The 12,638-nt window shown below is 43.1% G+C and overlaps 1 protein-coding gene across 2 annotated transcripts in view; it reads right to left on the bottom strand.

The window, feature by feature from the left end:
* LOC137383936 (solute carrier family 26 member 9-like) overlaps nt 1–12,638 on the bottom strand; it is a 107,881-nt gene that overhangs the window by 56,675 nt on the left and 38,568 nt on the right. For both annotated transcript variants that reach the window (XM_068057347.1, XM_068057348.1), the window contains exons 5-6: nt 10,736–10,846; nt 1,896–2,071 (exon numbers count right to left, since the gene is read on the bottom strand). In XM_068057347.1, coding sequence (XP_067913448.1) covers nt 1,896–2,071; nt 10,736–10,846 — 287 coding nt within the window. The remainder of the gene's footprint in view (nt 1–1,895; nt 2,072–10,735; nt 10,847–12,638) is intronic.

The following is a 12,638-nucleotide window of genomic DNA, read 5'->3' as shown; positions in this document are numbered from 1 at the left end:
CCTTTTTTGCTTGGCAAAGTAGTTCATCAGAGGCGGCTGTGAATCAGGTGAAGGGTTGTTAGAGTTGCCAACTCTCTTCTTCTTCTTCTTCTGGGTGGATGTATTCCTGGAAGTTTCCTCACATGACTGTGATGTCCTTGGGACTGGAGTGAGGTTTAGCCGAGTTTGGTATAGGATATGAGGCAAAGACAGAGAGACAAAAAACTGCAGCAGCTGAACACAAAGGCTTCTCCTTTTATTCTGTCTTTGTTTCACTTTCTCTTTGCTAGCACGTGCATTCTACAGCAGCCTCTAGAGTACACAATGCACAAAGCAATTGCAATTTCAAAATATTACAACACTACAATCACTGCCAACCGCCCCACCTTACCCCATTTTCAATATTCTTAAACGTAATAAACACAAGGTCGCAGTGTCCAGGGGATCAATCTTTAATTTCTGGAGACTCCAGGATAGTCCTGGAGGGTTGGAAGCCTTAGTGCAGTCAACAGCATTGTTTCCATTTCATGGAGATCATGAGGGGTAATTTAATGAGTCTGCTCTATTGGCGGGTGAGCGAACAAATAGTAGGAATATCGTGGCAATGCGTTCATTAATTTCAGATTTGTACTGCCTGCATGTGAGGTCCCTCATGAATGACACAACCTGACAAAGTAACTCCTCTTATCCCATCTTTTATAAAAATAAAATGGCAGATATAAGTATGTCTAAGAGTATTGCTTAATTTAGGGGAAAAGGTGACATGCAGCAATCCTTAAGATGCTCTTAAACTATCTGGCAGACTGTGGATAAACCTTCTGATTTTAGTGGCATTGCTACTTGGTCATTTTACTGAATTATAGATAACTTGCTCTAATTTCATTTGTTGACTTTCTTCACACTTCTACCCAAAAAACGTGTGCAAAGGACTGAGGCCCTGAGTGCAGGACTTCATCAAGGCTGCAAAGAGTAGGGGAGAAGAAAAAGCACTCTAAACTAATTACTGGTTTTGATGATATCCTGCTGACCAGTTTGTACCAGCCGCCTTCAGAACGAATGCACATGGAGGTCATTAAGAGAAGTTGAACTGCTGTGTGACGCTGGTTAAAGTTTTCATCAACTTTGAATTACTCTAACGATATATGACTTCTGTGGTCTGCTGGGCAATGATCGTTTGGGTATTTCATAATGAACGCTGAAAATCTCTGAATTATCAAGCACCTGTTGAGCTAGTTCCATCCTTGACCCATCACCAATAGCATGTGATTGAGCCCATTTACACTGTGGTTGACCCGAGGTTATACTGTGATTGATCCAGGCCACTGTATGAATTTTACCCACACAAGTGCCAGGTAATGACGATCTCCAACAAAAGAGAACCTAACCATCTCCCCATGACATTCAATGGCATTACCATTGTTGAATCCCCCACTATTCAACATCCTGTCAATTGGCTAATTAATTGGCTTAGTTACCTTCCCGCTGTGTTCAGGTGCAATCTCCTCCCGCCATGTCAGCCGCTGTCGGGAATATCCGGCAGCAACGTGAAGACGTCGGGTTTCCGTCCCGACATCTTCCGTCTCGATATTCCGCCCCCTTCCTACCTCCCAGCCCATCCCCAAAGGGCCCAGAAAATTCAGCCTGTTAACTATTGTTTCTCTCTCCACAGATGGTGCCAGACCTGCTGAGTGTTTCCAGCATTCTCTGTTTTTATTCTGTGAATTTCCTTTTGTATTACACTATTTACTCTCAGGAGCTAAAGTGATTTTGTTTTATTTTTCCTCTGTTTTAAAAAAAAGACAAGTTTTAAATGAAAGAGAAATTAAATCTGTGACTCTGCTCGGAGCTGAAATATGTTTCCAATCCAGTTTGCCATAATGGCTTCCATCCGTCAGAGATGTTTTTGAATTGTTTACCTGTATTACAGCTGTTAAGCATGTCACAGTTCCTGCAATTCTCATCCGATCAATATTCATAGCGTCAACATCTGTGATTGTTTCATTCAGAGTTTCGTTGAAGTGTTGAAATTTTTCAATTGGCTCCAGAGTTTCAACCACACTCCCAACTATAATACTCAGCACAGCAAAGGTACCTGTTAGGAACATAAAAAGTGATGTTGATAACTAGCATGAGAAACATGGGCCAGAAAATTCCCCTCCAGCAATGCTACTAAAACCTCACGACACTATTGTGGGGTGCCCTGCGCCTTGGCCACTTCCTGCGTGGCCCACATGACATTCTGTGAGAAGGGCATACCCTGGGGTATCCCCTGCATGTGCCAGAAGGTCTTGAATCAACATTCCCTTGATGTCGCACAGCCTAACCATGTTGCCAGGATACCAAATTTGGACTTCGCAGGTCCAGGCTGTAGCTTAGTAGAACAAGCCAGCTGCTGCAAGATAGGCCCTGCAATAACATTATTTAATGGGCCAGGCACCCAAATTGCAGGTAAGGTAATTTTTAAGAACTTTTTTTTTTCTATTGCAAAATGTCCAGAGTGTTTTTGGAGGTGTTGTGGATTTGCCAGAGGATGTTGCTGCATCCTCTCAGCGATGGCAGGGGAGTAGCTGACCTGTCCACACAAAGGCTGCAACAGGTATGGGAGCAGCAGTGGCAGTGTAGAGAAAAAGAGGGATCTTGGAGTGCATATCCACAGATCTCTGAAGGTGGCTGGACAGGGAAATAAGGTGGTTAAGAAGACATATGGGATACTTGCCATTATTAGCCAAGGCATAGAATATAAAAGCTGGGAGGTTATGCTGGAAGAGTATAAAATACTAGTTCGGCCACAGCTGGAGTATTGTGTGCAGTTCTGGTCTCCACACTACAGAAAGATGTGATTGCACTAGAGAGGGTACAGAGGAGATTTACGAGGATGTTGCCTGGACTGCAGAATTTTAGTTATGAGGAAAGATTGGACAGACTAGGGATGTTTTCTTTGGACCAGAGGAAGCTGAGGGGAGACCTAATTGAAGGGTATAAAATTATGATGCATGTCATTGCTAGGCCCCCACCTGCCAAGAATGAGGCACATTAATTTTGTCATGAACGTCGATTTTAAACTGTTACTGGAGCGAAGAAAGGACTTTCATAAAACAGATCAGCCATGGCTGGAAAAGACATTTTCATGTTAACAGACAGTGTTTGGAAGGACAAAGCAGCCATTCCCTGACATTTAACCCACAATGGACTTTTGATCACCAGACATTGAAGGTGGGGGAGCTCACATTCCAGGTTGACTGCTAAGATGGCCGAATACACAAATGGACATGGTCGAACCAGCTAGTCACATGACTAACCTGCTGGGCAACCTGAGTTTTTTGTATTTGTACAAACAGTTTGGGCAAAAGGCAGAATGCTCCTGGACTGAGAAGATCTTTCCTGGCTGGCTCGCCACAACCTTTCCTGTCTGCCTGCTCCCCTCTCTTTCTCACAAGCCTCTGAATCCACTGAAGACACATGAACCCCAAGAGAGAAAAGTCTCCTACAGCGAACAAGATTTAAGAAGAATACTGGGCCCTGACGAAAAGCAAGATCTACCTACAATCAAGGACTCCACAGTGAGCTCCAAGAACTGTAACAAAAACTCTTCAGATATCGCCTCAAACTTTCCCACTTTATTTTTCTTCTGCTCTTTTCTGTCTCTATTTGCATGTGTGTATTGCATATGAATGCTAGCGTGGGTGCGTCGTGTATCCGTAGGTGTTAACCAAATTAGGGTTTAAGTTCAAGTTTAAGGAAGTTTAGAAAGGATTCAAGGGGAAATGTTTTCACCCAGATGGTGGTGGGGATCTGGAACTCTGCCTCAAAGGGTGGTAGAGGCAGAAACCCTCATAACATTTAAAAAATACTTGGATAACCTACAAGGCTACGGACCAAGAACTGGAAGTTGGCATTAGGCTGGATGGCTACTTGTTGGCTGGCATGAACATGATCGGCCAAATGACCTCCTTCTGTGTTGAACATGTCTATGATTTAAAATCCACTCTATAACCTCCTGGCAACAGTACATTTGTATTCTTAGGTAGAATTTGTATATTCTGGTAGAATTCCTTAATTTGAAGGAATACAGAGGCACATTCACTATCCCTGTACTCAATAGCCGGGGGACTCAAACAGAGTACAGTATTATAGCCCTGCCTCCAACCTGTGCTCCCTTTATATGTAGTTGGGAGTGCAGGACCATTGCATTTTATTTTTGAGAGCATAGTTTTGAAGAGCAGGCAATTTGAATATGAATTAATTGGGTTTTCACTCTAGGAAACAATAATGGCGGAATCAAAGCTTGCCAAGAAATGCCAGATTTGGATCAGAATTTGTGACAACGAGCCTTAATTTTAATTCTGCCTGAAACCGCGTGGTTCTGATGTGTCTTAAATTTGTCCTTGGGCCTCATTATCATTAATTCAGGTGCGACATGGCCAGCAATCAGGTGCCACAATGCAGCTCACCTGCCAGGGTCTAACTATTTTCATCCAGGGCTCAGGTAAGTCCTGGGTGAAGGAGGCATTGGGGAGAGCTTGTGCGGGATGGTGCAGTGAAGGCAGGCTGATGGCAGTATGAAATTATTCTGTGGAGCCAGAGGAGCATTCCAGTTCCTTCTGCCTCGATGTACAGGAAATCTTCGGACCTTTTTGTGAGCAACCTCCACTGCTGGTTTGACAGCTCAGCACTCGGAAATACTGAAGCGCATGCTTCAATTAGTCTGAACAAAGTTAGGCAACTGGGTTGAAGGATGCAGGAGTCTCGTTTCAGGCGGGCAACAAGGACAAAAAAGGCCACACACAATTTAGCAGCGGCCTGAATGCCTTTTCCTTTGCAGGCCCCTACCATGCAAAATTGATTATCGTTGTGTCCATTTCATGCCTGGCAAACAGGCACAACAATGTTGATTTTGATTGCCTGAGGGAGTCAAAGACAAATTTTCCAGATTTTATTTCTCTTATTAGCCTTGGATACTTCAGTATTTTTGCCTTTCCTAGGATGTTAGATATCTGGGATGGGGTGAGAAGTGCCTCGTACTGATGCTCCAGGCTTCATGAATATAGGGCTGGTTTGATGACCATCATTTTCGTACGTTCCTATGTTTGAATTTAGACCCGAATAATTTTTTTTTTAAATCCTGTGCATATTAATTATATTATTAGGGATTGTCTCACTCACAAGATCAAAGTAATTTTTAAATAAATCTCTAACTCCATAACCTCCTTCAGCCCAAAACCCCTCCAAGATTAGAATTAGAATTAGAATTAGAACATTACAGCGCAGTACAGGCCCTTCGGCCCTCTATGTTGCGCCGACCTGTGAAACCATCTGACCTACACTATTCCATTTTCATCCATATGTCTATCCAATGACCACTTAAATGCCCTTAAAGTTGGCGAGTCTACTACTGTTGCAGGCAGGGCGTTCCACGCCCCTACTACTCTCTGAGTAAAGAAACTACCTCTCACATCTGTCCTATATCTATCACCCCTCAACTTAAAGCTATGTCCCCTCGTGTTTGCCATCACCATCCGAGGAAAAAGACTCTCACTATCCACCCTATCTAACCCTCTGATTATCTTATATGTCTCTATTAAGTCACCTCTCCTCCTCCTTCTCTCCAACGAAAACAACCTCAAGTCCCTCAGCCTTTCCTCGTAAGACCTTCCCTCCATACCAGGCAACATCCCAGTAAATCTCCTCTGCACCCTTTCCATAGCTTCCACATCCTTCCTATAATGCGGTGACCAGAACTGCACGCAATTCTCCAGGTGCGGTCTCACCAGAGTTTTGTACAGCTGCAGCATGACCTCGTGGCTCCGAAACTCGATCCCCCTACTAATTTTTTTTTTTTTTTTTTTAATTTTTTTTATAGAGATACAGCACTGAAACAGGCCCTTTGGCCCACCGAGTCTGTGCCGACCATCAACCACCCATTTATACTAACCCTACACTAATCCCATATTCCTACCACATCCCCACCTGTCCCTAGATATTTCCCTACCACCTACCTATACTAGGGGCAATTTATAATGGCCAATTAACCTATCAACCTGCAAGTCTTTGGCATGTGGGAGGAAACCGGAGCACCCGGAGGAAACCCACGCAGACACAGGGAGAACTTGCAAACTCCACACAGGTAGTACCCAGAATTGAACCCGGGTTGCTGGAGCTGTGAGGCTGCGGTGCTAACCACTGCGCCACTGTGCCGCCCCAAATAATAAAAGCTAACACACCATATGCCTTCTTAACAGCCCTATTAACCTGGGTAGCAACCTTCGGGGATTTATGCACCTGGACACCAAGATCTCTCTGTTCATCTACACTACCAAGAATCTTCCCATTAGCCCAGTACTCTGCATTCCTGTTATTCCTTCCAAAGTGAATCACTTCGCACTTTTCCGCATTAAACTCCATTTGCCATCTCTCAGCCCAGCTCTGCAGCCTATCTATGTCCCTCTGTACCCTACAACAGCCTTCGGCACTATCCACAACTCAACCGACCTTAGTGTCATCCGCAAATTTACTAACCCACCCTTCTACACCCTCTTCCAGGTCATTTATAAAAATGACAAACAGCAGTGGCCCCAAAACAGATCCTTGCGGTACACCACTAGTAACTAAACTCCAGGATGAACATTTGCCATCAACCACCACCCTCTGTCTTCTTTCAGCTCGCCAATTTCTGATCCAAAGCTCTAAATCACCTTCAACCCCATACTTCCGTATTTTCTGCAATAGCCTACCATGGGGAACCTTATCAAACGCCTTACTGAAATCCATATACACCACATCCACTGCTTTACCCTCATCCACCTGTTTGGTCACCTTCTCGAAAAACTCAATAAGGTTTGTGAGGCACGACCTACCCGTCACAAAACCGTGCTGACTATCGCTAATGAACTTATTCTTTTCAAGATGATTATAAATCCTGTCTCTTATAACCTTTTCCAACATTTTACCCACAACCGAAGTAAGGCTCACAGGTCTATAATTACCAGGGCTGTCTCTACTCCCCTTCTTGAACAAGGGGACAACAGTTGCTATCCTCCAGTCTTCCGGCACTATTCCTGTCGACAATGACGACATAAAGATCAAGGACAAAGGCTCTGCAATCTCCTCCCTGGCATCCCAGAGAATCCTAGGATAAATCCCATCTGGCCCAGGGGACTTATCTATTTTCACACTTTCCAAAATTGATAACACCTCCTCCTTGTGAACCTCAATCCCATCTAGCCTAGTAGCCTGAATCTCAGTATTCTCCTCGACAACATTTTCTTTCTCTACTGTAAATACTGATGCAAAATATTCATTTAACACTTCCCCTACCTCCTCTGATTCCACACACAACTTCCCACTACTATCCTTGATTGTCCCTAATCTAACTCTAGTCATTCTTTTATTCCTGATATACCTATAGAAAGCCTTAGGGTTTTCCCTGATCCTATCCGTCAATGACTTCTCGTGTCCTCTCCTTTGCTCTTCTTAGCTCTCCCTTTAGATCCTTCCTGGCTAGCTTGTAACTCTCAAGCGCCCTAACTGAGCCTTCACGTCTCATCCTAACATAAGCCTTCTTCTTCCTCTTGACAAGCGCTTCAACAACTTTAGTAAACCATGGCTCCCTCGCTCGACAACTTCCTCCCTGCCTCACAGGTACATACTTATCAAGGACACGCAGTAGCTGCTCCTTGAATAAGCTCCACATTTCGATTGTTCCCATCTCCTGCAGTTTCCTTCCCCATCCTACGCATCCTAAATCTTGCCTAATCGCATCATAATTTCCTTTCCCCCAGCTATAATTTTTGCCCTTCGGTATATACCTGTCCCTGCCCATCGCTAAGGTAAACCTAACCAAATTGTGATCACTATCACCAAAGTGCTACCTACATCTAAATCTAACACCTGGCCGGGTTCATTACCCAGTACCAAATCCAATGTGGCATCGCCCCTGGTTGGCCTGTCTACATACTGTGTCAGAAAACCCTCCTGCACACACTGGACAAAAACTGACCCATCTAAAGTACTCGAACTATAGTATTTCCAGTCGATATTTGGAAAGTTAAAGTCCCCCATAACAACTACCCTGTTACTCTCGCCCCTGTCGAGAATCATCTTCGCTATCCTTTCCTCTACATCTCTGGAACTATTTGGAGGTCTATAAAAGACTCCCAACAGGGTGACCTCACCTCTCCTGTTTCTAACCTCGGCCCATACTACCTCCGTAGACGAGTCCTCAAACGTCCTTTCTGTCGCTGTAATACTCTCCTTGATTAACAATGCCACACCCCCCCCTCTTTTACCATCTTCTCTGTTCTTACTGAAACATCTAAATCCCGGAACCTGCAACATCCATTCCTGCCCCTGCTCTACCCATGTCTCCGAAATGGCCACTACATCGAGATCCCAGGTACCAACCCATGCTGCAAGCTCACCCACCTTATTCCGGATGCTCCTGGCGTTGAAGTAGACACACTTTAAACCAGGTTCTTGCTTGCCAGTGCCCTCTTGCGTCCTTGTAACCTTATCCCTGACCTCACTACTCTCAACATCCTGTACACTGGCACTACATTTTAGGTTCCCATTCCCCTGCTGAATTAGTTTAAACCCCCCCGAAGAGCACTAGCAAATCTCCCCCCCCAGGATATTGGTACCCCTCTGGTTCAGGTGAAGACCATCCTGTTTGTAGAGGTCCCACCTACCCCAGAAACAGCCCAAATTATCCAGGAAACCAAAACCCTCCCTCCTGCACCATCCCTGCAGCCACGTGTTCAACTCCTCTCTCTCCCTATTCCTCGCTTCGCTATCACGTGGCACGGGCAACAACCCAGAGATAACAACTCTGTTTGTTCTCGCTCTAAGCTTCCACCCTAGCTCCCTGAATTTCTGTCTTAAATCCCAATCTCTCTTCCTACCTATGTCGTTGGTGCCTATGTGGACCACGACTTGGGGCTGCTCCCCCTCCCCCTTAAGGATCCCAGAAACACGATCCGAGACATCATGAACCCTGGCACCTGGGAGGCAACATACCAACCGTGAGTCTCTCTCATTCCTACAGAACCTCCTATCTGTTCCCCTAACTATGGAATCCCCAATGACTAATGCTCTGCTCCTCTTCCCCCTTCCCTTCTGAGCAACAGGGACAGACTCTGTGCCAGAGACCTGTACCCCATTGCTTACCCCTGGTAAGTCGTCCCCCGCAACAGTATCCAAAACGGTATACCTGTTGTTGAGGGAAACGGCCACAGGGATCCCTGCACTGCCTGCTGGTTCCCTCTCCTTCCCCTGACGGTAACCCATCCACCTACTTCTTTTACCTGAGGTGTGACTACCTCCCCATAACTCCTCTCTGCACTCCTTCAATTCTAGTCTCTTGTGCAACCTCAAATTTCCTCACTCCGCCATTGCTGACCATATCTTCAGCTGCTGAGGTCTTAATCTCTGCAATCCCCTCCCTAAACCTCTCTGCTTCTTTACTTCTCTCCTATCCTATCCTATCCAACTGTGTAACAGTCCCGACAACCAATTTTTTCTGCAGCACCTGTGGAAGAGTCTGTCAGTCTAGTAATGGCCTTTATAGCCACTCCAGGTGCTGCTCCACAAACCACTGACCACCTCCAGGCGCTTACCCATTGTCTCTTGAGACAAGGAGGCCAAAGAAAAAAATCCTTTAAGACACCCCTGAAAAGTGACCTCTTTGACCCAGTTTTTGATCACTTGTCCTACTAAGTGGCACGGTGTCAAATTTTGTTTGAAAATGTTCCATTAAAGCACCCGAGGAAATTTTATTATGTCAAAGGCCCTATATGTATGCGAGCTGTTTTGTTGTTGAATAGGTTCTCAGGTGAGATTATTTTCTATTTACCCTCCAGTGGCCATTTTAGAAATTTGCCATTCTGGCCATACATGGTACATATGATATGTCAATACGCTGTGAGCGCGGGTCACCAGTCAACTATCCACATCCAAGATCAAAATCTATCCCATTGGTTCCCATTTGCAATTTCTCACACAAATTAATCACAATCTTCGTCATGCCAACAGCGAATTTTATGAGGCATTTTTTTTTTTGGGGGGGGGGCACATATTTAGCAGACCCACTGAAAAAGAGAAAAGCCATGCATGTATGTTGGAAACCTGAGATTAAAACATAATAGCTGGAAATATAGAGCAGCTCAGCTATTGCCTGAAAGAGGACATCCTTTAGATATCACACTTCATCAGAACTTTTTTTTTTCTTCTGAAGTTTCACCTGAAACATTAGCTTAACCGGCTGTTTTGGCACTGACTAGCTCATTGTAATTCCAGCACCTTCTGTTTTCATACCTCTCTTATTTACTCAAAAATGGCATGAAGAAAGGGTCACTTTGTCTGCCTGTTCGACTGGTTTGTTGAGTGGAGCGTAAAATGAGGTGACAATGAGACCCATTGTCAAAATGAATGCAAAAGAAATACAATCACAATTTAAAAAAAGAACTCAGCACTGTTATTGTAAACACAATCAGGCCCTATAAAAGATTCTGACGAAAGGTCATTGGCCTGAAACATTAACTCTGTTTCACTCTCCACAGATGCTGCCAGACTTGCTGAGTATTTCCAGCATTTTCTGTTTTTATTTCAGATTTCCAGTATCCGGAGTATTTTGCTTTTGGCCCATAAAATCTTATTTGCAATAAAACATTGGCATTCACTTTGGGTTACATCATCTAACAATAAAGTGCTTAAAATACAAGTTGTCTCATGCTAAGAATAAAAGAGAGCAATATCGACCAACCTGGGACCATGTGGTGTATGCTTCCAAGGAAGAAGTAGACAAGAAGAGGGAAGAATGAGGAATATAGCCCATTTACTGGCGGGAGACTGGCAAGCAGAGCAAACGCCATTCCTATTAAACAAAGCATGTCTTAATAGAAAGCAGCATATTACTGTCTGAGGGGCTAATAAACAGCCCTGCATATACATCACTGCAGTTAACAACAGAAAAAATAGTTTTTCTTCTCTGATATAATTGATCATACGCTCATAAAATCCTAGTGATATAAGACACAAGTACCTATTACCCTCTCCCCACTTCTAAAGTTTCAAACAAATTAGAGCATGTTGGTCAAATAATGCAGCTTCCATAATTAGAAGACATAAAACATATGAAGAAATTACACCAGATTTTTTGGTAATTCCATGAAGTTAAAATCTTCCCTTCCAGTGTATTCAATGCAAGATTTATGCCAACAGATGAGTTGCAAAATAACAAGTTGCATCGGAACATTTGCAGCCTCAAGCTAATATTCTGACTGCCAAAGACTAGCTGCTTTCCTGACTTTAAAGTGTTGCCTTTTAAAAACTGTTTTACTTAGGTCTCAGTGTTCATTTAAGAATGTAGCAAAGCTTGCAATAATCATACTGACACCCTAAGATAATCATGTAGACTAAAAATAAGATAACATAATAATACTTTCATTTATATAACAGCTTATCATATCACAGTACTTCACACAATGTATGACTTTTTAAGTCCAATTACTTAGGTGCGGAGTGTTTTGGAAATGGTTCCACTAAGTAGCATATAAACTAGTTTTACAATAAATTCAATCTGAGGCCACTGGTTAGACCACAAGAAGATATTTGGGAAACTAAGATTTTTAGCAGTTTGTTTGAGCAAACATTGTTAATTCAGGATCAGCCAGTTTATATATTACATGGTACTGGCAAAGGGAACTCATTGTAGTGACACAGGCATCATGAATAAATTAACAAAAGGAGAAGTTAGGAGAATGTTGTACACAAGAGGTTGCTAGGACATGGCATCACTGCCAGAAAGAATGTTAGAACCTGAATCGAGGCAATGGTTTGGGATTAAATGAATAGCTCTTTCAAATAGAGGACACAGGCACTTTGGGTCAAATGGTAACCTTTTACTCTAAAATTCTATGATTGCACATCAGTATACCAAAACCAGCAGAGGATTTAAAGAAAAGAATCAGATCCTATTTGTCCAGCTGAAATTTCAAAGTGCAGTAAATAGAATAAAAATATCATTAGAAAAAATAATGACACTAAAGATTGGCAAGTCCCCAGGACCTAATGGTTCCCACTCCAGGGTTTTAAAGGAAGTAGTGAGGAAATTGCAGATGCTTTAGCCACAATCTTACAAAGTTTCCTCCATTCAGGAATTCTCCCTTTATAAAATTGCAGATGTAACTCCATTGTTCAAAACAGGTAAGAGAGAAACCAGGAGCTTATAGACCTGTCTATCTAATATCTGATGTGTGGAAGTTATTGGAACCTATAATTAAGGGAAGAGTGACTCTGCATTTCTGGAAATTTGACCTGATTAGAGAGAGCCAACCTGGATTTGCAAAAAGTAGGTCATTTCAAACAAATCTAATTAAATTTTTTGAGGAAGTAACTAAAGTAATAGACAGGGGAACGTCTATGGATGTAGTTTATATGGACATCCAGAAGACATTAAATAAAGTTCCACATAAGAAATTGTTAGATAAAATTAAAGCTCATGTAATTGAAGGCAAATTATTGACCTGGTTAGGTGATTGGTTTGAAGACAGAGAGTAGGGTTATTGGGTATGTACTCAAATTGGAAGGAAATGACTAGTGTTGTCTCACAAGGATCTATGGCCTCAACTATTCATTGTATTTATTAATGACTTAGATAACATAAT

Source organism: Heterodontus francisci, chromosome 25, assembly GCF_036365525.1.
Source record: "Heterodontus francisci isolate sHetFra1 chromosome 25, sHetFra1.hap1, whole genome shotgun sequence".
Taxonomy (NCBI): Eukaryota; Metazoa; Chordata; class Chondrichthyes; order Heterodontiformes; family Heterodontidae; genus Heterodontus; species Heterodontus francisci.
Note: the sequence above shows the minus strand (reverse complement) of the source record. Positions and strands in the feature narration are given on the sequence as shown.